Genomic DNA, 26,449 nt, shown 5'->3' on the forward strand with positions numbered 1-26,449 from the left:
GGCCCTTCTGCATTTGCTCCACTTTTCAGACCCAGAAGCTCTGTCCACTTTTTATACTGTCAATAGTGACGACTCAGAAAAAAAAAGTTAGCTTGTTTAATGCTTTTTGTAACCTTTCTTGATGTCACCGATGCTGATTTTTTGTTTTTATGGTGGTTATAATGACGAGTTGAGAATGAAACAAACTTCTAAAGATTCTCTCTCTCTGTTATCTGTCTGCTATGTGTTTCTCTAACAGGAGTCCAGTTTCAGTTCAATTCTTTCCATCTGGAGGACCAACATGACTACCTCTTGGTTACCGAGAACGGGAGTTTCCTGCAAGCACTGGCTCGCCTGACCGGCAACGAGTTGCCTAGCAACATCAATGCTGGTCTCTATGGCAACTTCAAAGCCCAGCTCAGATTCATCTCTGACTTTTCCATTTCATACGAGGGCTTCAACATAACTTTCTCTGGTAATTTACTTGACTAAAGTCATTCTCTACTATTTAACTCTCACAAGGTATATTAAGTCAATTCATGAATTCAGTTCAAGTGGATTTTTCTCTTATACTGGAACAGGGAAGATCCAACAATCCACAGTCAGGTAGCCTCTCTTTAACAAAGGAGGGAGCAGAGCAACATTTCTACCAAAATAAAGACAATTACTTATATGTATTGGGATGGATTATCAGTCTGAGCTTTACTTCAGGTAGTTACTAAAGACATATTGTTCAGGTCAATTATACAGCACCTTATCTTTTTCAAAATAATAGACATAAAGAAAAACTAAGAGAAAAAAAACACCAAACAAGTAAAGAAAGCTTAAAAAAAAAAAGGTTCAAACTTTAGTTGCTTTTTAAAGTTGTACATAGCATCAACAGGTCTTAAGGTTTAACAGGCCACAACCACTAAAGCACTGTAACAATGATCAGGGACTCTCTGTGACCTTCTGCTGATATAAGGCTGGAGCAGCTCACTAATGTAGATGGGTGCCTGACCTTGCAAAACTCTGATCCAACAGATAATGGATGAGACACGTGTTTTTTCCTTCACCTGAGGGAGATGGCTAACTTGTATGCATTCCTTTCGTGTTAAACGAACCTTGGTTTTGTAGACATGCCTGATGTGTTTTTTTTTGCAACCTCATCTGAAACTAAGCATCCCCAGTGACTAGAAAAATTAAGGTAGATCAGTTCAGTCTTCAGTCTTCCTCAGTCCAAGTTGATCAGTGACCCAACACAGTTGTCAGACAGTGCTCATCCGAACTGGACATTTATTCACGTTTGATAGAATCACCCTGTAGTGTTGTCTGTAAGTAACCGACAATGGTAATAGTCAGCTGTTTGATCTAGTCTATGCCTCCCACTCAAGCTAGCTATCCACCAGTAGTAACTGTCACCAGCATCCTTTAGCTATTTACCACACTGACGGTGAATTTTCATACAAGTAGTGCTGGGTGCATTATGTTGACTTGACAGAAAGTTGTCTTGTGCCACATGTGTTTCATGTGTCCCTTCATTGCACAGCCCCCAACATCAAACTGTTGACATTTTAAGTGAACATTTAGCTGCCAGTCTCCCTCTAAACGGAGATATTTCACCACTGGCCTTGAGAGCTATCCATAAAACCTTGTGAATAGCTCATGAAATAAAACACATCAGAGGAGAGAGGTTATACAACATTAAACTGACTGTAATCCAGCATTAAACAACACAAGAAGAAGAAAAAAGATGAAGAACAACTCCTCATAACCTCAACAGTGGTTTTCTGAGAAGTGCTTTCGTAATCCGCGTTAAGTCATGTTACATCACCACCACCCTCAGCCAAAATTAAGGAAAGGGTTAAGGGACTAAGTCCAAGTCCCCATCTGCCCCTCATAAATAAAGATCCTTTGCTAACTGCCCTTTCATTGCTCTCTAATTGCCTCTAAATAAAGGAGCACTTGAATCCAAGTCTACATTGAGGGACGTTTAACTGCGTCCCAGATGGCATAAACCGATACTCAGAATGTAACACATGGGAGGTGTCACCAGAGATGTGCCTTGCCAATCTCAGCACGCTCAACAGGCCGTGTCATCCTGCCGCACACTCTGACATACACATCACATCAGTCATCAGTCTTCGCCCGCTGAAAATAAATCTCCTGCTGTAGCATGCTAAACACGAAAACAGCGAGTGCAATTCAGGACGCAGTGGAATCAACTCCGACTCACATCCTTTGTTCACAAGATAGATCGTGGCCATGCAGGGTTTGCATGTTAAACAGTTATGTTGTTGGTTTTATTTCAGTTAATAGGGTGCATTTTTCCTGGACTTTTAAAGTGATGGGTATTGATTTGTTGATTTAACACCATTAGTAGAGGACACTCTAATTTGCACTCTAATCTCATCACCTCTCACTTACTCTTATGGCACTTATGCAACACTCAGCAAATCTGAGTGAAAACCACTAAAGCACACAATTTATAATATATTATGATTCACTAACATTGTCCATCACTAGCTTATTAGCCAGTAGCACACAAAAGGCAGATGTTGGAGTGGTTAGCCATTGTAGTGTATTTTAATGTTTATTCATGAATGTGCATATTCAGCTTCAATTTATTTTCCCGCAGAATATACGCTGGAGCCCTGTGAGGACCCTGGGATGCCTCGGTTCGGCAGGAGAAACGGCTACAGTTTTGGCGTTGGAGACACTTTGTCTTTTTCCTGCAATATGGGATATCGCCTAGAGGGGGCACCAGAGTTGGTCTGTCTGGGAGGAGGGCGGAGAATGTGGAGCGCTCCACTACCAAGATGTGTTGGTATGTGTTTACGTTACTGCTGATCTTTTTAAAAAATATATTATCTAGTCCCGTCCTATTCTGTCCCATTTTAGAATAAAAGAAAGTCAATTCATTGAGATTTGTGGCTGTTAAGATGAAAAGAAATGCTCTGAAGACATTTAATATTTAGAATCAGTTTTTCTTCAGCCAGCATTGTCATTGCAAGTGCTTCACATGCAGCATAACACTGTGTGTAAAGTGCACCTGTTTGTGTATAATCTTAATAAAATGTCCTACTAGTAGTTACTGAAATGTATTAGTGATGAGGCTGTCTTCCATTGTATCATAAAGGTGAAAAACCTTGCATTAACTCCTCGGTTATCTTCTGAACAAAGACACATAATAAATTATGTAACAGAACGCTGGCCTGCGGTGACCATCAACACATTGAACTGCTTTGCTTTTGTTGAGGCTCTTTGCAATCACAGATATTTGCCCACGTTGTTGGATCCAAAAGGAATGTAAAAAATATAAAGCTCTCGGTGCTTATCCTTTCATAATCCAGGGTAGCTTCAGTTCAAAAGCCAGCAGACACATAAGGCCAACTTTGTTTGCTTTTACAATATAGAGAAGGACATTGCACAACACAAATGTAAAGGACGAAAAATGTTTTCAGTTACAGAACAGAAACGAGGCATGAGGTGTATTTGTACTTAAACACCTGTGAGGCACATATGAATATATTGTATAGGGTACAAGGTAATTTATGCAACATTATGGACACAGGGTTGCATAATGAAATCAAAGTTTGTAAACTCCTTCATGCTACACGAGTTACAAAACATATATACAGTTATTTATACAGAAATATCCATAAACAAGTAGTGCATCTTTTGAATCTGCGTCAGGGTGTATGTCAACAGCAGCAACAAGATGGTGATGATAATGTGGTCGGCATCTTCATATCAAAAGTTCGACATCTGGGAAACACTGTCAATCAACTTTGATTTTGTCTGAGCACAAGCCATGACAATCGTTTTAAATATGTTCCATCACAAACACCGTTTGCCTTTTCTTCTTCTGTTGGTGTGTTAGTTGTTACGATAAGTGGGTGATTGCTGCAGGACCTAAAAATGGACAACCAGAATGGGATAAGTTTAAAGGAATTTATTGACCAACTATAATGCAGGGTAGAGGTAGCAGACACCGAGGGTCCTTGGTGTAGTAGAGGCTGGTGGCAGGGTGGCTTGTGGAGATGAGGCTCGGAGGCAACCAACACTAGAGTACACAAAAGTACAAAAACCACAAAAACAGCCGCACCAAAAGTCCCAATCATGACATTAGTCCAATCATTATCCTCGACCAGGACACCTTCATTTTATTTCCTGGGCACCCCAAACAGGCTTCCTACTATCTCTCAATAGCTTGGAATAAGTCTAATTCAGAACATGAATTTACTCATGAGGACCAATACCCTGTGCTCATGACTTCTTTGTAAGCAAGGAATGTGTAAAATGAGATTTGATTTGGTTGCAGATGTAGAATCAATCGAGGGCAATAATAAAAGCCACACAGACAACACTGAATATTTCTGTACTCCTTCACAGGATTGTTTTCAGCAACGCTCTGAAAACAGACATTACCCACCCAGTTTGAGTAAAAGAGCAGATACAGTTTCTAACTTTATAATTTCAGATCGCTGTTGAGAACATTGTACACGTTGATCTTATTTTCAGCAGTGTTTACATCGTTGGCTCTTTGTCATCAGCGCGCAACGACTGATAATGCAAAGAGGTGGGAGTGGTGTTGCGTGCTCGTGTTCTATGGTGTAGTGCGGTTTGCTATATTTAGTTCCTGTGTGTTGTGTTGCTTTGCTGCATGATGTGCTGCACATCATAGAGACACAGTAAAAAACAGAGAAAAGGGACGATTAGAACGCCCACAATGTGCCGTTTTCTAATATCTCAGCGTTGCAAACTTTTACTTGTTTGGTTGTTTTAATAACATACACTAAGCACGTGTGAATTTTGGTGATTTTTATTAACAAAGAGATGTACTTTGCAGGTTTAAAGTATTGCTTTGGTGCTCTTTTACGTGATGCTTTCTTCTATCGAGTCAAACGTATTTGTTTTCATAAGGTACTGACCTGAAGGGAGTTGGAGAGGCACCAAAGAGCTGTCTTGGCTCTTTCAGAAAATCAAATGTGCCTTTGGCTTGTCTTTTCCTCTCTGCTATTATTATTTCTGGACATTACCTTCTAATTAGCACTGTTGCGTAGGGAAAGAACACCGAAGCGGGAAGGAAAAGAGTAACAGGACAAAAAAGGAGGAGATGGAGGAGGAGAAGAGGGAAACTCGGGAGAAGCAGAAGAGGAAGGTTGATTGAAGTAGAGGAGGGTAAAGGAGGCACTATTCATAGAGAGGGAGACAACGAGAAAGAGCACGAGCGAGGGAGTTGAAGAGGAAAGAGGGAGAGGGTGGAGAGGTAATTTTCTAAATGGAAACTGTAGCAGCGTGATTTATTGACGATATGACAGCTGTAATATGACTATTACACCGGCAGAGACATAGAGAAAGGGAGGGAGTAAGAGAGGAGAGGGACATGGATACTGTAGTTAGAGGGCACGTGTGAGAAGTGCAGAGAGCAGGTATCCTTAGGTAAATTAGTTTCTGAATTTTACTACCTGCCCGTTCTCTTCAATGGAAGTAGATGGCTGACTCCACAGCTGTTTAAAAGGGTTATTAAATTACACGCACACATACACATGAGCACACTTTTGAAAGTATTCATCAATTTATCAGGGAAAAAAAGCAATCATCGTCTCACTCTGAGGACAGCGTATGTTTCTCAGTAACTGTGGACTAAATCTTTAATACTGCAGGAGCAAACAAATCTTGCTCTTACCACGATAGTCTAAAAATGTCAAAAAGATCCAATCATCTATGCAGGTCTTTATTCATGCTTTATTCTTCTTTCTGTATCATCAGCGGAGTGCGGTTCTTCAGTTATAAACAATGAAGGGATCCTTCTCTCCCCAAACTACCCAATGAACTATGACAACAACCACGAGTGCATCTACAGCATCCAGGTAATGAATCTGTACATCCTAACAAAAGCTCATAGAGACTTGACATTTCATGCTGGCACAAATAAAAAAAAGTTACAAATCATAAACACAAATTAATGAAAGTTAATGACTTAATGTCTTAAAACCTTTGTGAGTGCATGTTGTTTTATACATTGTGGTCTATAAATCTAATATGGATTCCATGTTTATTCTAGGTGCAGGCTGGCAAAGGCATCAACATCTCTGCTAGAACCTTTCATCTTGCCCAAGGAGATATACTCAAGGTAAACACACACATGCACATACTCACACACACCCGGTGATTCCTCCGACTCAAACTGATCAGTGATGACAAATAAAAAAAAAAAAGATTTCATTAATTCCACTGAAAGCCAAACTGGACCATCACTGGTTGGTCTTTCTGTTGTATTTGCATCTCAAGTGCATTGTGTTGTTGTTACAGATTTATGACGGGAAAGACAACACAGCCCATGTCCTCGGAGCATTCACGGGATCGTCTATGTTGGGCCTGACGCTGATCTCCACTTCAAACCATCTGTGGCTGGAATTTTACAGTGATCCAGAAAGTACAGGGGAAGGATTCAAACTGGTCTACTCGAGTAAGTGCACACTGCTAAGCAGTATAAACCGATACGTAGACACAGTGCAACCTAAAACCTGAATGTGTGGTTGAGTTCTTTTCTGATAGAGAATAATCTATAGTAAAAACAACTTTAACTTCATACTGGTGTGTTAACATTTATCTTAGGGAGATTTCATTACAGTTAAATGTTAAAGTATACAAAACATTGCTCTGTTCACTCTACATATACTGCAGCTTGCATGTATGCAGGCTTAGCATGTACTGCAGTGTATACAAGCGAGCTTTTGTGGAAAGGGAAAAGTATGTATGCACCAGAAATCAGTTTGGATATGAAACCTGCAGAACCTCCCTGTGGAATACACAACACAGCCATCTTACAGACTGGTGACATGAACTGCAACAAAAGCACATGCTGGGATTGGTTAGTTGGTCTGTTCTGTTATAACATTACCAAACCTTTAACTTATAACCATGGTTGGAGGGTTAGTTTAAAAGTGTTTTCTGATACATACTAATTACCCATTAAAAATGTAGTCAGCAACGTAATCTGATACATTTACTTATTACCTGTTAAAAAATTGGGTCAGTAACATAATCCGTATATCATAATATATAAGTAAAGTAACTTGATTACTTTCTGTTACTTTTAAATTCCCTTAACACCAAACATATGCAAATAAAGACTAAAGAGAAGAAATATCAGTAATATTACTTTGATTTAATCTAGATAAGGAGTGTGTGTTCTTACAGAAGACACACTTGTGTATTTGGTTCCATTCGAGAGTGATGTTGTGTGAGACTCATGCCCTGTTGTCATGTGTGCACATGTGCATGGTTACAGACTAGTATATCATTCTTTATTTTAAAATTGTAATCCTGTTAGTAACCCTCTTTTTTTACTGAATGTATCTGTAATCTAATTACATCTTTTTACTTCTCAAGTCTGACAACAACAGGACCTGCTACAAGTGCACTATACGTGACTTTTAGTCATATGCTGCTAAATAAGATAAATCTAGAATGGACAATAACGACACAAGAGTATAAAGTGAGTCGGTATCACATCAATTCAGCAATTAAGTGCCAGGTGACAGCTGCACTGATTCCTGACAAATGTAACTTATATTTGCCGAATCAATTTAACTCTAAACGGTTCTCATTTGTGTAACCACCACAGCGCTGATTGTAAATTCCACCGCTGAGATGATCACAAGAAGCTTGCCACGTTTGATTAACACAGCTTTCAGAGAGCTCTGATTTCAGCGTAGGATCGGGTGCTAAAGGTGCGCTCTGATGTTCACCAAAGCACGCCCACGTTTTGCCGTGCCCTCTTAGATGCCGAGTTGAAATTAGAAAATCTAATTGTTTAAATGGAGTCATGCGGGGACATTTGCATTGCGCTTTAAAGGTGTATTGTCTCGGGTGTGTGATTAGAGTGGAGCATTACTCGCTCACTCCTCTGCACCTCAGCTTCCTCATACTGATGCACACTGAAGTTAGTTTGCCATTTAAACAAAAAAAAACATTTGCTGAGAGAGATTGCAGCAGCATTTTCTGTTTGTAGCAATAAACAACTAACGTATTCCTCACTGTGTTTATAGTTGAGATTGATATAAGGGCTTGAATTCAATAAAACTCTGAGATGTGGTTCAGTGAATAATGCATGATGTCTAACATACAGAGAACAATTTCAGATGGGCAACCATTCACACTAGACGTCAGGATGATGGCAGATGTGTTCAGATTGCCAAATTGTAAAGTACAGCTTTGCAAATAGCCATTTTGAAGGATTTAGACATGCAGCTACTGCAGTCTTCCAGGAGATAAATCAAAGCTGGGCGCACCTCGTCTTCCAGGTAATACCGTAGATCAAATCCTGGTTAAGGTCTTATAAGGATAAGCTATTTATACACCTCTTCATATCCCGCTCTACTAAATTGTGCACATGAATAAACAGAATATTGAGAATTTTACCTTGCAGCCTGAGCTTAGACTGACTGTGAAAAACAACATAAATTGGATAAGGTGTATACATGCTCCAGTATCGCTCATATCATTGCTGTGTCTCATGTATCTTTTCCTGTTATTTTTTTATATTAAATCGGGATGAGAGCTTAACAGGACGTGTGATCTCAGCAAGCTCATAAACAGAATACTTGAGTGTGCCAGATATTAGGGGAATATTGCTGTGCAGCTAAACAACACTAATTCTGTTTTCTCCAGTGGCTGTTAGATGTTCCTTAGCGACTGTTTTACAAAGTAAACCCAGTAAAGATCTTTGTCTCCTTTTTTTCTCTTTATAGGTTTCGAGCTGTCTCATTGTGAGGACCCTGGCGTGCCTCAGTTCGGCTTCAAGGTCAACGACCAAGGCCATTTCTCTGGGAGCAGCATCACGTACAGATGCGAGCCTGGATACACTCTGCACGGGGCTTCCACTTTGAAGTGTATGACAGGCGAAAGGAGAGCCTGGGATAACCCTCTGCCGTCTTGTATCGGTATGTCTTACTATGTAAAGCCGTTTACACTTTGAAAAGATGTATACAGTCACACAAAGGCACGTAGCGCACACTTAATTATCGGTTGGACCTCGAGTAATGCTCTTTAATAAGCTTGCGAGGTAAAGGTGAGGACGGTTCAGTGTTGCTTTGGCTTTCACTGGTTTGTTGGATTTTGGCCTGTGTGGGATGCATCGGCCATAAAGCTTCTGCAGACTGTAATTAACAATGGTGCAAATAAGGAGCAGGATATATTCAGTGAGTAAATACCAACATAATTAGACCCTTCTTCTCTTTTGGGTGTTTTTTCTTGCAGGACTCAGCTGGTGCGCATACACCTTTTAAGTAGCAGGGAGCATTATCTGCATCAAGTCTTGCTCCACAATCTGGTACAGAATCGCTTGCTGCTTTTATGCAAAGTCTCCGCTCACAGGACATTCATTCAATAATCTGAAAGGAAAGCAGGTGGAGGCCAATTTCCTGCGGAATCGCCTCCTTGATTTTCTCATGAGATCACACACTGCAGTAGTTTTAAGGTCTCAATGAAAAGCCTATTTATTCAGGACAGTTTACCACCTGGACTCCCTCTGCCCAATTGATCCATTCCCTTTCCAGCGGTGCGTGATTTACTCTCTTTTCCTGGAGACTGCCCTTGTGATTCCCCAATGCTTTCTACTGCCTTCTACTCAAACACGCCCAACCACATATTCAAGCACACACATATCCAATTATTATTTAATGTGTTTCTCTGCTTGTTTTTATGTCATTTTTAATCTCTGTAAAGAGCTAAGAGACAAACCTGTTTGTTAGAATTGTTTCATAAACACATTATAATCGATTTGGTTTTGCCACAGACCGCTATGAAATCAAAGTAAAACCTACCGGGAAGCAACTTGACATATTTCCAAATGTTCCATTACAGAATTATTGCCTTTTTAATTCATTTTTCAGGGCCTCAAACTGATGAGAAAAAAAAAACACGGCTCTGAATATTGATGTCAACAAGTCAATAATGGTCTTTCACTGGGTATGCAACATAAAGGCTGCAGAACTCGCACACAAATACATAAACATACACTCCTCAGTGTGTTGTTGTGTATAGTGCCTAAAATGTTGGGATAGCGAGGACACTACGATCCATCAAAATGGTTGAAATGGGTTGCTCAGTGGTTGTTATATTTATTATTTATAGTGCTTCGTATTGTAAAGAAAAATTTTTTTTTTTAAAAATCGATACCAGTACCACACCGATACCTTCGCTTTGATACCGGTTCCTGAACAACTACTTTCTTTTTATATGAAATCTGTTTCAACAAACGATTACATTACACATACACATGATGAGTCCTGTCTCTGGGTGTAGTCCAGTGTTTTTCTTCATGCTACGAGACAGCCAATCACCAGCAGCGTTAGATCTTGGCACACCAAGCATGCTGATGTGGATGCAATTGAAAGCTTGTATGGAATGACAAGATATTTTTCGATACTCCATAATATTGTGGCAATTCAGTCGGTGCCACAAAAGTATCAACGTTCAATACGCAGCCCTAATTATTTAATAGAAAACTAGTTAAAGAGCAGCCTCAGCATTGAGTTCGGATTGAGTTTTTACTCGGACGATAATGTTTCTTGTGAAAAGTACACTATCTGCACTGAATGCTCATTTCAGCTGAGTTCTCGTTCAACGCAACAAGCACGCTTTCTGAATAGTACTTGGAGACATTCCCAGTCCTTCTCAGGAGGAATTTGGTCGAATGGTTACATTCTCTAATTAAACCCAAACTAATGCAAAGCCTGTACAGAATGACACAAAAAGCCTGCTGCAGCTGTGCCCCAGATGTGAGCTATAAGCGTAACAGCACGCCCGTTGTTTTAAAGACCTTTCCTCAACGCTGCCTGTGAACTTTCTGATTTTGGATTCAGCTTAATAAGCCTTTCTCCTTTTTCACTATCAATAATGAAAGAGTCATAAAACCACTGGCTGATATTCTCTGACTTTATATTTTAGCAGTGACACACGATGACCTCAGCTAACCTCCAGTCTTAATATTATATTGCTTCTTATTATTACTGTTTCCTACTTTACCCCCCTTTGGTTCTCTCCTTTTTCTCACTATTTTGCCTCTTCTCCTTTCTTTTTCCTCCGTCCCAACTCTTGATATTACTCCTATTACTCGAGATAATATATTCCAGCGACGGGGGGAGGGGAGCCTGAGGGAGGAGGAAGACGGGGAGGGAGGGGAAGCGGAGAGTGGATGAAGATTGTGAAAATATATAACCGAAGAGACAAAGAGAGAAGGGGGAATTATTTTCTGTTATATAATGTGTGGTGGTTTTCTTTAGGGATGAATGCAAGATCAGCACTTTGTCTCTTCTTCTTCTTCCTTTTCTTTCCCCTGCCTGAGTGAGAAAGACGTGGAGAGAGAGTTAGCTTCTCCCTTAATCCATTTCTCTCTGTGGTGATTGTTTAATCACTGCTCAGTGGCTACTGAGGTGCACCAAGTGGAGCTGATTGCCTTGATAAACAATTGCCACGGACAGATAACTGGTCATACATCATTCGCGCGCTTTAATTTGCATATAAACGCTCATCAGCTGGCTCTTTGTTTGCCGGAGTTCATGGTATTTGTGACGTGTCATCACACGTGCGATAATCAGACAGATGTAGAGGTATGTAGTATGGTGGCATATAATGTTTTAATATATTAACAGTGTTAAATGTGTCTTAACTGTGTGTGTGTGTGTGTGTGTGTGTGGTTCTTGTAGCGGAGTGTGGTGGTCGTTTTAAGGGCGAGTCTTCAGGGAGGATCCTTTCGCCCGGATACCCTTTTCCTTACGATAATAACCTGCGCTGCACCTGGAGCATCGAGGTGGACTCAGGAAACATTGTGAGGTAATGTGGGCCACCCAAAAGTGGGAGTAGAGTTAAAACAGAAGTTGTTCATTTTAGTGCCGAAATCAGTATTATCCAGTGTGAATAACTTCCTCTGAGTGTTAATAGCTAATCTGGATATGTAGTTATGTGCGTTTCTATATACTTATATGTGATTAAGTGTGAAAATGATGATGCAAATGCTGTGCAGGAAGTACTTTTGCTTTACTTCTGTACTTCCATTTTGTCCTACGTTATACCTCTACTCTACAACAAAAGGGAAATATGTACTTTTTAGTCCACTACATTTGATGGATACCTGTAGTTAGTGGTGACTTTAGGCTAATGAAACAAAATACAATCAACAAATGAATTGTGATGCATTATAATGGCTAGAAAATTAAACAAAACGTCTCCCTTATTGATATGATGTACATTATTCTGAACTGGACCATTCAACATAATGAGTACTTGTAATTTTTGTACCTTAATTATATTTTTAATTTAATGCAGAGATAACGTTTACGCTGCTGATAATATTTTGTATGTTTTTTCATGCACATTCCAGTCTTCAGTTCCTGTCCTTTGACACGGAGGCCAGCCACGACATGCTGAAGGTTTGGGATGGACCTCCTGAGAATGAAATGTCTTTGTCAGAGCTCAGTGGGTCTCTGCTCCCTGAGGGAATCCACTCCACACTGAACATCGTCACCGTTCAGTTTGAGACGGATTTTTACATCAGCAAGTCGGGATTCGCTATTGAGTTCTCTAGTAAGCAACGTCAAGGACTAATGTACAAAACCTTATTGAGATGAGATAAATTATGATACAGGTTTACTTGCGGTTGTTTTTTAATTAATGAGGTTAGTTTCTGTCTGTATCTGAATATAGATTTTTAGCAGATCTTCATTTAACAACAAATTTGATTTCAACATTTCACATTGAGAATTCAAAGCTACATATTTGCTCTACTTCCAAACCTCAGTTAACCAGCCAGGATTTATCTTAATGGATATTTCATAATGCAAGAAAGTGAAAAGCTACTGTGACACAGATTTTTCTAATTGCTCCCCCCTCTTTCTCCTCCACCCTCTCCTCTGTCCAGGCTCGGTAGCGACAGCCTGCAGGGACCCGGGTGTACCGATGAACGGCAGTCGTAGTGGAGATGGCCGTGAGCCGGGGGATTCAGTGTCCTTTCAGTGTGACCCAGGATACGAGCTCCAGGGGGATGACAAAATCACCTGTATACAAGTGGATAACAGATACTACTGGCAGCCCAGCCCGCCTGTCTGCATAGGTGAGAAGACCAGTTTCCATATATCTATAGGGACATACAATAGATGTACTGCATACAAAAGTGCAGTGGTTTAGGGCTCACTACCTCGCTCAAGGACACGTCTGTGAGTGACTTATAGGAGGACTGTGCAAAAAAGATAATGTTTAGCGATCTGAACTTCTGGATACATATGTTTCATTTCCCACCTCTCTCCATACTGCTGAATTAAGATTATTTTTTCATCCTGTTGAACTTTAGAGAACACTCAAATTTTACGGCATGTTAAGACTTTTCTATTGTTCCCATCGTAGCTCCTTGTGGAGGAAACCTAACTGGCTCCAATGGATTCATACTGTCTCCTAACTACCCGCATCCCTACCCTCACTCCAAGGACTGTGATTGGCTCATTGCTGTCAACTCTGACTACGTCTTGTCGCTGGCTTTCATCAGGTAACCTGCTACGTTAATGAACCATTAAAGTAAACTACACTTTTTTTTTATGATAAAATATTCATTTCCCCGGGGTGTGTTTGCACAGCACACATTTATTGCTTTTTCAGAAAGGGCTATTACAGCTAAGGAAGACAGTATCCTCAGTTGCAGTTGTGATTGGTGCTGGAGAAGGACGTTATGAGATTATGAAAATCATTAAAATTCATCCTCTGGCAGGAATGAATTTATGTCTGTTACATGTTCGACCCTTCAAGGCTGGTGAAAGAAAATTGTAGCTCAATATCAGATGAAAAGGTGCTTGTGAGGCTTCATTCTGTTTCCAATGCCTTCACACTTGTTTTTCTATTTAAAATTTTAACTTCTACCATTCAGTGTTCTGAAAATGCTCTTAAAATCTGCCAAGCTAACACCACTCCCGGGAACTTTATGCTCATGTTTACTAGTATGAAAGAAAAAAGAAGAAGAAACGAGTACTGTAAATAACCTTGGGCTCGACTGGAAATTTCTATGTTGACTCTTTTTCTGTGCCACTGTTCTCCCTGTCTGCCTACCTCTTGTCCAAATTTTTTTTTTTTTTCTTCATCTATCTCTAGCTTCAATATTGAACCAAACTACGACTTCCTGTATATCTACGATGGTCCAGATAGCAACAGTCCTCTGATTGGTAGCTTCCAGGACAGCAAACTCCCGGAGCGCATAGAGAGCAGTTCGAATACCATGCATTTAGCATTCCGCAGTGATGGGTCTGTTTCCTACACTGGCTTTCACCTGGAATACAAAGGTAAAATATTCTGCTAAAAGTACCGCCAACCTTGTGTACTGTCAAGTGTTTGTGCCTCTTAATTACTCAAAGTTAGTACAGCAAAAACCCACATGTTTTGCATGCTTGGGGAGATTAAAGTATGCCTACAGCAGTGGGATTTCTTAAAAGCAAACAAGTATCACTCTGGTATGATGAGTTGGAAGATCAGAAGTATAATAATGACTACCCAAGCGAATGTAGCATCCCATTTTTTTGTCTGCACTCATTATCTAATTGTTCATAACTAGATGTCACCTTGAAGTATTCTCAACACGTGCCTTTTTCTGATGAAAAGAGATTTAAAAAAAAAAAAAAAAAGAGACACATATTTCAAATGGAGGTGTTCATAGCCAAACTGTCATTTGTTGACAAATACTTTAATCTACTCCGCTTGTTGTAATTGCGCTAGAGGCTGTTTTCTGTCTTATCTGTTTCTCATAACCAAGGTAACTTGGGAAACTACTCTTTAAGGTTTTCTCTGCATAACGACTCATTGTTGTCTCCTGCGATGACAGGATGTCTCCAGAATGTGTTTGGAAGTGTTTAATTTTCACACTGAACAAAGAAGACGACTGCGTCGCCCCTAAACATTATATAAATGCATTTGTGATAAAGTCTCCCACACTGATGACAGTATGCATAATGTTGATTTTAAGATGAAAAGGAATGATTGCTTTCACAATAAAGTCCCCGCTGAATTAGCGTTGAAACGGTCTGTCAAAGGGTGAGTTCGACTCACTTGCACAAAAGAATCAACACTGGCTTCGTGTGGACTCAGGCCTTATGTCTTAAGTTGATGCAGAGTGGCCTAATCTTTTAGGAAGGGGGCCAAAGCCATAATTTACAAGGTTCATGTAGCATTCAAAAGCTGAGGGATGATGTTATGGTTCTTGCTCTGTCTTTGGCAGAGACAGCTAAGTCAAACAGACTGTAAAAAAAAAAGCCAAGGAAATGTCCGCCTCATTCGATTATGGCAAGGGACTTAGTTATTATTAATTTGACTCATTATTTATGTGTGCCTGTCACTTTTTCTTTGCCTCATCCTCTCTCCCACTTACTCTCTGGTTCTCTGTGTCCAGCCAAGCTGAGGGAATCATGTTTCGACCCAGGTGTTGTTCTGAATGGGACCAGGCTGGGATCCGATTATAAGCTTGGCTCTACTGTTACCTTCTATTGTGAGGCCGGATATGTTTTACAGGTACAAAAAAGCGGAGGGATGGGTGGATGGATGGATGGATGGATGGATGGGTAGATGATTGGCTGGATGGATGGGTGGGTGGATTGGGTGAGTGGATGGCCAATTTGTTGGTTGTTTGGTAAGTTGGGTGGATGGATGGATGGATGGATGGATGGATGGATGGATGGATGGGTAGATGATTGGCTGGATGGATGGGTGGGTGGATGGATGGATGGATGGATGGATGGGTGGGTGGATTGGGTGAGTGGATTGCCAATTTGTTGGTTGTTTAGTAAGTTGGGTGGATGGATGGAGGGATGGATGGGATGCATTCACATGTTTTTCTTTTTTCTTTAGGGCTACTCTACCCTCACCTGTAGTATGGGAGATGATGGGAGACCTGGCTGGAACAGGGCATTGCCTAGTTGCCAAGGTAACACACCCTAAAACATATACTAGAATAAATCACCTCCTCGAGCACAGCTTAAAGTTATTTTAGTTGAACGCTGTCATTTTCTATATGTGTCTGTGTGTTATTACATGCCTCTCTGTGAGTCTTTTACCTGTGCGCGTGTGTGCTCTCTCTCCAGCTCCCTGCGGAAGTCGTTCCACAGGATCAGAGGGGACTGTTTTATCCCCAAACTTCCCCAGAAACTATACTTCAGGACAGTCGTGTGTCTATGCTATATCTGTACCTAGAGAGTTTGGTAAGTTCATCCATGAATGCACATAGAAGATTGCACACATGTCATTGCAGTGGATACCATCCATCCACGAACATTTCACAGAACTACTTCATACCATACCTGTGTGACTCTGTTGCGTGTTATAGAGTAAAACCTGCAATACAAAAGCAGTCTGTATTAAAGGAATTTATTCTTGACCTTCAGATGTGCACGGCGCTCTAAAGGTGTGAAGCGAGACAACAGTCGAGAAAGAAACCTGTGCTCACTATATTCTTTGACATATATTCTCCTATCGTTCTTTTACTCAGTGAAACAAAAAGACATTAAAATTGGTTTCATTTTAAGTAGGGGTGCCTGGTGAAGGAAGCCCTTCTGGGTATGACATATGATCAAAAAATGCTCACTGGCTATTTATTTGATTCCCGGTCAGTGTTTTATCATTAAAGTGACATTTAAAGATGAGACTGTTTTTATCTTGCCACGTTTGAGCGTTGGTCCTTAAGTCAGACATAAATGAAACATCATAAAGATAGGAATATTGTTCAGACAGTAAATGAGGCTGTGTTAGGGACATTAGAGCTAATGTGAGTCTCTTTTAGTTTTAGTTCGCCTCCCTCTCTCTCTCTCCCCCCAGTTGGAATAAATGCAATGTAGAAGTCACAGATTATAGGCAGTGAACTCTTTCAAATCTGTAGGATAAATGGTCATATTTTAAATTTAATCAATTATTGAATTAGCAGTGTTTTAAGTCACTGCCAAGTTAAACATTAAAGTTTATTCTTGACCTTGGAAATAGTAGTTTGTCAGAACATTCACAACTCAAGGTATAGCTTCCAACTATACTATGTGTATTTCTAAGCAATAGGAGTTTCCCTAGTTGCGCTGATGATGGATTGGTTGACGTGGCAGCTCAGTTGCAGCTCAGTAGCAAGCTCTATGTTGACAGTAAATAAGCATGAAAGTTTATTTTGGACCTTGGAAATTGTTCGACTTTATCAACAGACACCATTAAAACCGCTAGGAGAAAGCTGCTTAGAGGACATTTATTTGGGATTGTGTTGTCCAAGTTTCAATATCATTTAATTTTCAGGATGTTGGCATCACATATTGACATATAAATTATTGGTTGACTTATTATTAGAACGACGGACTTATTGGATCTGTCATGGGCTTTTACAAACAATCTCTAATTGGTGGATATGATGTCCAATTATGCCCTGTGGTGTTATGAATAAATAGCAGCTTTCCCTGAGGCTGTTGATGGTTGCTGTCTCATTATATTTGCATTGCAGCTTTTGGAGTGTCAGGTCCATGTAGGTATTTTGACTGAGAGCAGCTAGCATTTGGTTGGCCTACATATTGTATAATACACAAAGGCAACCCATCCCTGAACCTCCCACACAAGGCGAAGAGACAGAGATTGCTTTGTTGAGTTGCAGTGTTGGAGCTCTACTGCATGCCCAGATTAGTTTAGCAGCCGTCACTCACAAAATAGAAAAAAGAAATTAAAAACACGTCTGTATTATATGAAAAATATGCCTATAATTTATGATGTAACAGCAGAAACAGGCTCAAGGTTGCATTTTCCTAACTTTTTAATGATCAGAGAAGTTGCAATCAAACCACTGGACTGGTTACTAAAGGATAACTGATGTTTCACCATTCATACAAATGGCTCCTTCAGTTTTCACAACAGGTGGGGAAAACCCTTTGGCTTTCATCCCTGTGGAGATGCCATACCTCCTGTTGAATGAGGACATAGCTGAGGACGCCCACTCAGACAGCTCATCGGGAGGCATGGCAACTCCACAGGGATCGATGCCCAGGTTTTCTCCATCTGATGTCAAGAGCAGGAGAAGCCTTTCAAATGAACAGTGAAACATTTTCAATCATTTGATAACAAGTCCAGTGGATTGATTTAAACTTTGCCGGGGCAAAACCCGGACGACTGAACGGATCTACCGGCTTTTACGTGACTGCAGTGCAGAGGGATTTCTCTCCTAACAAGCCAAGTGGTTAACACAGTGGAGGACAACACTGCTATTTTTATGTTCCTGTGTGTAGCTGCTGTGATGTTATGTATATGTTTATTTTGTACTATCTCAGTGTGAGTGAAATCCTCTGTGATATCCAAAGGCGTGTAAGCTATTCCCAGTGTGTGTTAATGTTGTTATGCTTCAATGTGCGTCCTCCTGCCGGAAATCTGTTCAGCTGTGAACTCCTCCACCTGCTCCGCGTTATGTCGATATTACAGCGAGGACTGATTTAAACCTTAATCACTCTGATTTCCTTAAAATCTATACACAGTGGGAGCTTTTAAGTGTTTCTGCTGATGGGCAGAATCTGTCATTCTTTATGACCACTCAACGGCATGCCCTCATACAGTATACATCCTTATGTACGACCGTGACATGGCTACGAGACACGAGCTTTAGAGGCGCGATTCATCCATACAATAGAGCTAACCTCTTTCATTGTGATTTTGTTTTGTCGTCAGATTCCAACTGAGAATCCACTGTTTTGTTTGTTCCGTTTCACTTGTCGTTATTTTAACCTGAAACGAGGATTTACATGAAAGCAGACGGCGTATCTTTTGTGAGTCAGAGCAATGTTTTAGCAAAATGCGGCTCATGCTTTCAAAGAGCTCCGCAGAGAGAAACAGCCTTGTACAAAGTGACCAGTGACCTTCTTATAGCCGAATATCCTTGGCACTGTTCAGATATAATCCTTTACACCTCAGCCTTTGGGGCCAAGAGAGAGAGAGGGAGAGATGATATTTCTGTGTGTGTGTGTGTGTGTGTGTGTGTGTGTGTGTGTGTAGTCAGGGAGCTGGCTTTATTGAGGCTGAAATAAATGTAATTTATCCTAAAGAACATTTTTTCTGCATGCTGCAGACGAACTCATTTCCATTTCTACAACAACACCTGCAGATTTGCATCTTTAGGCGACTTACGATTGATTTGAAGACACAGAGATCAGCCAAGACAGAGAGACTTGTACTTGTTTGAGCAAAAATGAGTTCTCAGACCTCCGGGGGGTCTTATAATGCTACCTGCCACCACGGATGCACTGTAAAATTCATGGTTTAGCAAAGGAATCTCCAGCTATTATATGGGAGGCCTGGGATTAATTCCTGGGCCAGTGCACCAGGCAACAACATAGTAAAACATGGGTTTAGAGACATGGGTTTGACAGATTACCACTCACGCCTGCTTGTAAAGTACAAAGACAGAAAAATCTTCCCCTACTGGCATATGTCGACAAAATAAGTGTGAAAATGCTGCCCGACGTCAGCATTTTCACACATCCATGGCGTCTAATAATGGAGATTTCAGTTGGTTGGACTGGTGCATGATGCGGATGAGGTGGTGTTCTGACTGTTAAGTGTCCTGATATGTAATTTTGTGCCAGTAGTTGGCTTCAAATAGAAGTTGACACTACAGCTTAATAAAATTTAAATTGGGTGTTACAGGTTAATTCTATCATTGGAAGGTCAGGCTCACACAGTGGCGTGGAATAATAATTTGGCACCGTTCAACTGTGGTTAACTCATCTCACTATGTGTCATTTTTTCCCTCTTTTTTGTCTCCAGTCCTCTTTGGTCAGTTTGTGTTATTCCAGACATCTCTAAACGATGTGGTGGAGATCTACGATGGACCCACTCAACAAAACACTCTACTGTCTTCTCTCTCTGGGTCCCACTCTGGTGAGGATGGATGGATGGTTTGATGTATGGATGGATGGATTGATGGACAGATAGACAACCTGAGCCCTATCCATGTCTTTCTCTCTAATCTCTCTTTCTCTCTCTAGGCGAGTCTCTCCCTTTGAGTTCGGGAAACCAGATCACGATTAAGTTTACCACAGTTGGACCAGAAACCGCAAAGGGATTTCACTTTGTCTACCAAGGTACGCCAATCACAAGTATCAAAATTTACTATTACTTATTATATTTATTATTAATAAGTAGTAGCAGCAGTAGTACTGGTCTACTTTTTTCTGCAGATGTATTACAGCCAGAATCATTAAAACAGCTATTTAAAAATAAGAAGAAGAATAAATATGATAGGTAAGGTTTCAGGGTTTGGTGATCTAGCTTATAACCCTCATACTGAAAGTTTTAAGATTTTTTCCCATTCTCTAAGTAGCCATTTTACATACAATGTCACAGTGTGTTTTTGTTTGTGGTTTACTTATTTAGCCATCAAAGCCACAAAAAACAAATAAATATCTTTTTTATGAGAGTATCATGACCAAGCTCAGCAGGAATAATCAATTTAAGCATTGAACATTTTTTCTTTTTTTAGCAGTGTTGCTTTATTTTTTTGGCATTTAGTATAGCTAGAACACCATACTATCACCTAAAACATTTTAAGAAGCCATTTAACACACTATGTCACAGTTTTATGTGAACCCACATTAAAAAAGAAAAAAATAGTGTCAAGGTCAAGCATGGCAGCAATAAACCAGAGTGATTGTGGCCTTTCTTATTTCCGCAGCTGTACCGAGGACCAGCTCCACCCAGTGCAGTTCAGTTCCTGAGCCGCGCTTTGGGAAGCGTCTCGGTAATGACTTCGCAGTCGGCTCCTTGGTGCAGTTTGAGTGCAACCCGGGTTATATCCTGCATGGTTCTACTGCCATACGGTGTGAGACTGTACCAGACAACCTTGCGCAGTGGAATGACACCCTGCCAACATGCATAGGTAAATATTATTCCAGACTAGCATAGCAAGATGCATAATCAGTCACACAATAGACTCTCCAGTTTTAAGAATACTTAAAAATCTAATTATCCGTGGGCCTACATATCTGTCTCCCAGGCCTCAGGCTCTTTGGTCCTATCCTCTGCCGGGGAAGAGATGGCACAATCGACTTTCTCTTTTCCTATTACTTTCAGACAAAGTGTTGTTTTAACCTCTGCTTCTCTCTCCTCTCTGCTCTCTCTCAGTCCCCTGTGGGGGTGCGTTGACCTCTCGTCGTGGGACCATCCTGTCGCCTGGATACCCAGAGCCCTACGACAACAACCAGAACTGTGTGTGGAAGGTCTCCGTACCAGAAGGGGCAGGAATACAGGTAGTACCCGTCACTCGCTGCTTCCTGGCTGACCTATGTATCATTGGCTTAAAAGCTGAGCAGGCAGGATGTCAAAGAAGATAAGATATTATTAGAAGGATGAATGGATGGATGGTTTGTGAGAGAGGGCCCATCCAGAGATAACTAGATAAGATCTAATCGTGAGAGATAAAGCCAGATTGCGTGTAAGCTAAACCGCTGTCACGGACAAGTACAAAGGCAAAGATGCCTCGGACACAGAGTCCGATAGAAATATTTGACAGACACCTCAGAGCATTTAAATTTCTCCTTACATTTTGAAGGAGATTACATTAGGCACATGTGTGTTCTGGATAATTTACATTTTCTTTCAGCCTCCTTTTTTCATGCTGTTGGACAGTTTCATTGAATATTTATAGCAATTAACTGACATTATGTGTTTTAGTTTCTTTCTAAATTTGTGCATAGAAAGAGCAAACGTACCAGATGCAATCAAATAACAATTTGGGTGCTTTCATTGCTTTTTTAAGTCATTGAAACAAGAGCTAAGAGCACATTCTGTCCTTCTCCTCCTCTTTATGTGTCTCTCCAGATTCAAGTTGTGAGTTTTGCCACTGAGCATAACTGGGACTCTCTGGATTTTTACGACGGTGCCGACAACCACGCACCGAGACTGGGCAGCTACTCTGGTAAACAGCTTTCTGTTTCAGTGTTTTTATAGTGATACTCAAACAACGTACACATATCATAGCCATTCTCGCCAACAAATAGTGTTTGAACAAAATGTGCGTGAGTGTGAGACAAATTGCAATACATTAGCAAGTAGGAAACATACAATTATGTCATTGAATTATAGCATATAGTTTGAGTTCATTTGGTAGTGAGACTTACTGAACAGCATTTTTTGTTTTTCTATTAAGGTAAATGGTTGTTGTAGTTGGGGTTTGAGTACATAGGAAGGAATCCAATTGTTACCTTTACCTTTACAAGCATGTATGCGCTACATAGCAAAATAAAAGAGGAACTGTCTTGTAAATATAGCTTGACAGATAGATTCAAAAGAGCTAGATTAACATTGCAAGTTAACATACTGTAGTGTACACAATACATACAAGATGCTGCCTGTTTGGCCCACTGCTTCACTGCAGTCAGAGCTTAACTGGTTTCCGTCTGAGTCTCCCAGCAGCAGCTGAGGACCACATCCGCTGACACCTGCTTGTTTATCTGTGATTACTCGAAAGACGTGAGAATGTTATTTGTCGCATAGCTAATTGATCCTCTTAGACTCTAATTCTCTTCTAGGAATAGATGTTTAGTCAGCGTCCCATCATACGATGTGTCAAACACATACATTCAAAAACAATATCACATTTCTTAATGATTCCAAAATTTACTGCACAACGCCATTGCTTTAAAATTAGCTTCAACACAGTTAGCAGGTTCATTACAACTCTGTTCAATTCATGGTAATTATTGTTTGTTTGATATTTGTAACTGATTACCAACAACAAAACATTCATACAAAATCAAATTCAAACAAATCATATAAAAGCACTGCAACTTGTTCATAGATTTAAAGGGGCACTATGTAGTTTTGAAGAGATTCTTCATTGAAGAAATGCAATATTTACAATAATAATGAGGTAATAATACAAACTCAGAAATAGTTATTTTCTCCATTCTGAATAAACAAGCTCTTCTCAGGGGAAACTAAGGTCCCCAGAACACCGTTTGAAGCTAGAAAGGTGGCAGGGTCCGCCAAAACAAAGTAAGACAGTATGACATTGTCTTCCGATCCACACACAAAGCAGTATGTTCAATATGTTACCCACTATCTTTTACAATTTAGCTTCTCACACCCAGATAATGCTGCAAAAATTAAAAGAAATATATATTTTTAACACTTTTATATAGAAACACACACTCCCTTCACTCATGCACACAGAAGCAAGGAAGTCTAAACCATATTTCTCTTCTCGTCTTTTCCTGTTATTAAAAAACAAACTCATATTCGTTCAAAACATTCACTTTTATAATTCATATGGCCACCAAGCTACCGCTTTCGCCTATGATACTATGCAATCCCCACTCCCTTAAAACTAAGCTGGATGACCTACGCCAACAGGTGGGAGCCTGCCACGAGTACCGTGAGTCTGGCATTATGGCTTTTACAGAGACTTGGTTTGGCAAGGATGTTCCGGATAGTTTTATTCAAATCGAGGGTTTTTCCCATGTACGTTTGGACAGAGATGCAAACTCGGGTAAACTCCGTGGAGGGGGTGTGTGTATCTACATCAACGACAACTGGTGCCGAAACTTTGCAGTGAGAGACAGAATATGCACCCCGGACGTAGAACTTCTGTGTGTTACCTCGCGGCCACACTATCTCCCCAGGGAATTTACTAATTTGTTTGTGTGCGTCGTATATATCCCACCCAGCAGGAATGCGTGCAGGGCAGCGAAACTAATTGCAGACTGTGTCCATCATCACTTAGAAATCAAGCCCGACGCCCCAATGTTGATACTTGGCGCTTTCAATCACTGCAGTTTAAATAAAACCCTGCCGGGCTTTGACCAATATGTGAAGTGTAGCACCAGGAATAATAACATACTGGACAAATGCTATGGAAATATTAAGGATGCTTATACTGCTAGAGCCAGACCTCCACTTAAAAATTCTGACCATAATGTAATCCAGCTGCTTCCCACATATCGGTCTGAAGCACCTAGAAAATCCAGCTGGATATGCCAGACTTCTTTTTGTGGATTTTAGTTCTGCTTTTAATCTTAGTTGGTGACCAAAGCCCTGTGGCCATCCATGGCCAAGACATTGAGCGGGTGAAAACCTTTAAGTACCTGGGAGTGTATGTTGACAGCGACTTGAGCTGGCACACACAGGTAGCCAATGTTAATTTTCTACAGAGCAACAATTGAGTCAGTCCTCCGTTATGGTATCACCAGCTGGTTTGGTAATCTAACAGTTAAATCTAGAGCCGAAATTTCAAGCCTAGTTAGAACTGCGGGCAAGATTATGGGAATGCCCCCCCTTAATCCACCGGACCTTTTTGAGCAGGCGACTATAAGACAGGCAAATGCCATTTTATCAGACAGTGCTCATGTATTGAATTGTGAATATGCTCTCCTGAATTCTGGGAGGAGATATAGGCTCCCGTTGTGCAGGCACAATCGATACAAACATTCTTTTGTTCCTGTATCAACTAAGCTTCTTAACAGCCTGAAATGAATGCGATGGTTCTGCATATGGAAATGAACGTACATTCATGACGCCAGCTAGTGTATGGACGTATGCAAGTGAATGGATCGATGAATGAAGGCTGTGATAGAGCGCTGGGATGTGTGACTGAACCTATATTTATGACAGAATGAATGTTTTGGTAGGTTGACATGGTGTTATGGTGAGGTAATGTGATGCGAATGCTCGTGTGGATGTATATTTACGGCAGTATATGTGTAGGTTCATCCAGTCTTTGTTCGTGTCTACTCCACCACTGTCTTAACCTGATGTACGTTGTACTGCATGTTGTTTTTTATGTATTTTTATGTATTCTATGTCCGTTTTTGTGCTGCAACTTCTCCCTATCTCCGAGACAAATTTCTCCCTGGTGGAGACCAATAAAGTTACCTTAACCTTAATCTATGGAAGGGCTCGACGTCTTTATGACAAACTGGGTAAGAGATTACATTGTAGGCAATGAAATGACCGTGACAGTGACGCATGTCCACATAAAAAGTCTGAATGAGTAAATACTTTCAGGGTGCTGATAAAACTTTTTCTTACTTGTCAATTACAGCTGTTAATTAATACTGTCGTGCGTCCCAAAACAACAGTTATGGTTAAATCCATGCGGTTCATTATTCATCATCAATCATCATTTATTATTAAGGAAAAATCATTTTTTATATTCCATTATGATAATGAATGAGATTTTCTCTGGGAACCCGACCAGCAGGGAAGCTGCAGACTGTTCAGAAATGCTGCTAATTAATTCCCCCACACGCAACAGGCAACCGATAACTTCCAGTAGCCTAATTCAACGTTCATTCAGAAAATCTCTCTGGAACTTTAATAAGTTTTGTTCACACACCTGCCACTGAACAAAAACCAACGCGTAACTCATAACAAGGCTTCGCTCACAGCTCACTGGTTGGACAGTGGAGATTAGAGTTGGCTAATATTCCTGAACATTACAGTGAAGCACCGATAATTTCGCTGTGAAGGGCCCTGACAGAATCACCCTGTTGCACCAGCTTTTCTTCGCGCTGTTTTTCACTTTGTACTTCGCCTCGCCACGCTAAGTAGGTCAAGTCAACATTTAAAAGTGGTTTCAAATAAAACAGATGTCTCATATAAAAGTAATTCCCCTCTCCCTCCTCAGAGAACACTTCACAAACAAAAAAAAAAAAAAAGTGAAAATGTAGGTTTGGGAGGCCTTTGTTGTTGCCTTCGCTGTCAGATAACTAAGATCATTTGCTTTCAAGCCTCAGCTGAGAAAATGAAAAAAAATCTGATTTTGGTCCTCTGTTGCTCTCTTCCTCTCTCTTTGCTCTCAGGCACCACCATCCCCCCTCTGCTGAATAGTACATCTAACAACCTCTATCTCAGCTTCAGCTCTGATATTAGCGTCTCAGCTGCTGGTTTTCACCTGGAATATACAGGTATTTATTTGTCTTTTACTATACAGCTTTATCTGCGGCATATGCTTTATATGCATAACGATGACTGGAGCTTTATTTCACATTTCTTATCAGCTATTGGACTGGAGTCGTGTCCAGAGCCTCAGACTCCAAGCTACGGAATAAGACAAGGAGACAGATTTATGGTGGGAGACGTCGTACAGTTTGCTTGTGAACAAGGATACTCTCTGCAGGTAAAACTACAGCCTCGGTGTGTATGCTGTTTTTCTTACTTGCTGTACCTCGGGACTGTCAGTAATTGGAGGGTAGTCATTCCTGAAACGCAGAAGACAAACACGCACTCCAAGTTGCGGTTGTTTAATGCGAACCGACTGCCGGATTTGTATGTGAAATCATGAAAGGTTGCTCAGCTTTTCTGATTGACGCAATTCCCTCTTTTCCTCCCCTGGCTGCACAAACCAAGAACTATTTAAACTGTGAATCAGAAGGAAACCCCGCTCTCGAGTGGTTTTCCCAGCCCTTGCTAAACATACAACTCTGGTGTGGTTCGCACAACTCCTGAA

The 26,449-nt window shown here is 40.6% G+C and overlaps 1 protein-coding gene across 4 annotated transcripts in view; it reads left to right on the top strand.

Moving 5' to 3' along the window:
* Positions 1-26,449, top strand: part of csmd3b (CUB and Sushi multiple domains 3b) — a 341,165-nt gene that overhangs the window by 264,534 nt on the left and 50,182 nt on the right. For all 4 annotated transcript variants that reach the window (XM_084380344.1, XM_084380345.1, XM_084380346.1 and 1 more), the window contains exons 20-40: positions 239-454; positions 2,597-2,785; positions 5,734-5,834; positions 6,029-6,097; positions 6,277-6,433; positions 8,721-8,912; positions 11,679-11,805; positions 12,353-12,555; positions 12,890-13,081; positions 13,372-13,510; positions 14,107-14,294; positions 15,395-15,513; positions 15,850-15,925; positions 16,083-16,199; positions 19,771-19,884; positions 19,992-20,087; positions 20,678-20,881; positions 21,127-21,251; positions 21,823-21,919; positions 25,803-25,907; positions 26,001-26,119. In XM_084380344.1, the coding sequence (XP_084236470.1) occupies positions 239-454; positions 2,597-2,785; positions 5,734-5,834; positions 6,029-6,097; positions 6,277-6,433; positions 8,721-8,912; positions 11,679-11,805; positions 12,353-12,555; positions 12,890-13,081; positions 13,372-13,510; positions 14,107-14,294; positions 15,395-15,513; positions 15,850-15,925; positions 16,083-16,199; positions 19,771-19,884; positions 19,992-20,087; positions 20,678-20,881; positions 21,127-21,251; positions 21,823-21,919; positions 25,803-25,907; positions 26,001-26,119 (2,945 nt within the window). The remainder of the gene's footprint in view (positions 1-238; positions 455-2,596; positions 2,786-5,733; positions 5,835-6,028; positions 6,098-6,276; positions 6,434-8,720; positions 8,913-11,678; positions 11,806-12,352; positions 12,556-12,889; positions 13,082-13,371; positions 13,511-14,106; positions 14,295-15,394; positions 15,514-15,849; positions 15,926-16,082; positions 16,200-19,770; positions 19,885-19,991; positions 20,088-20,677; positions 20,882-21,126; positions 21,252-21,822; positions 21,920-25,802; positions 25,908-26,000; positions 26,120-26,449) is intronic.

This window comes from Pagrus pagrus (genome assembly GCF_965226575.1).
Source record: "Pagrus pagrus genome assembly, chromosome: 17".
Taxonomy (NCBI): Eukaryota; Metazoa; Chordata; class Actinopteri; order Spariformes; family Sparidae; genus Pagrus; species Pagrus pagrus.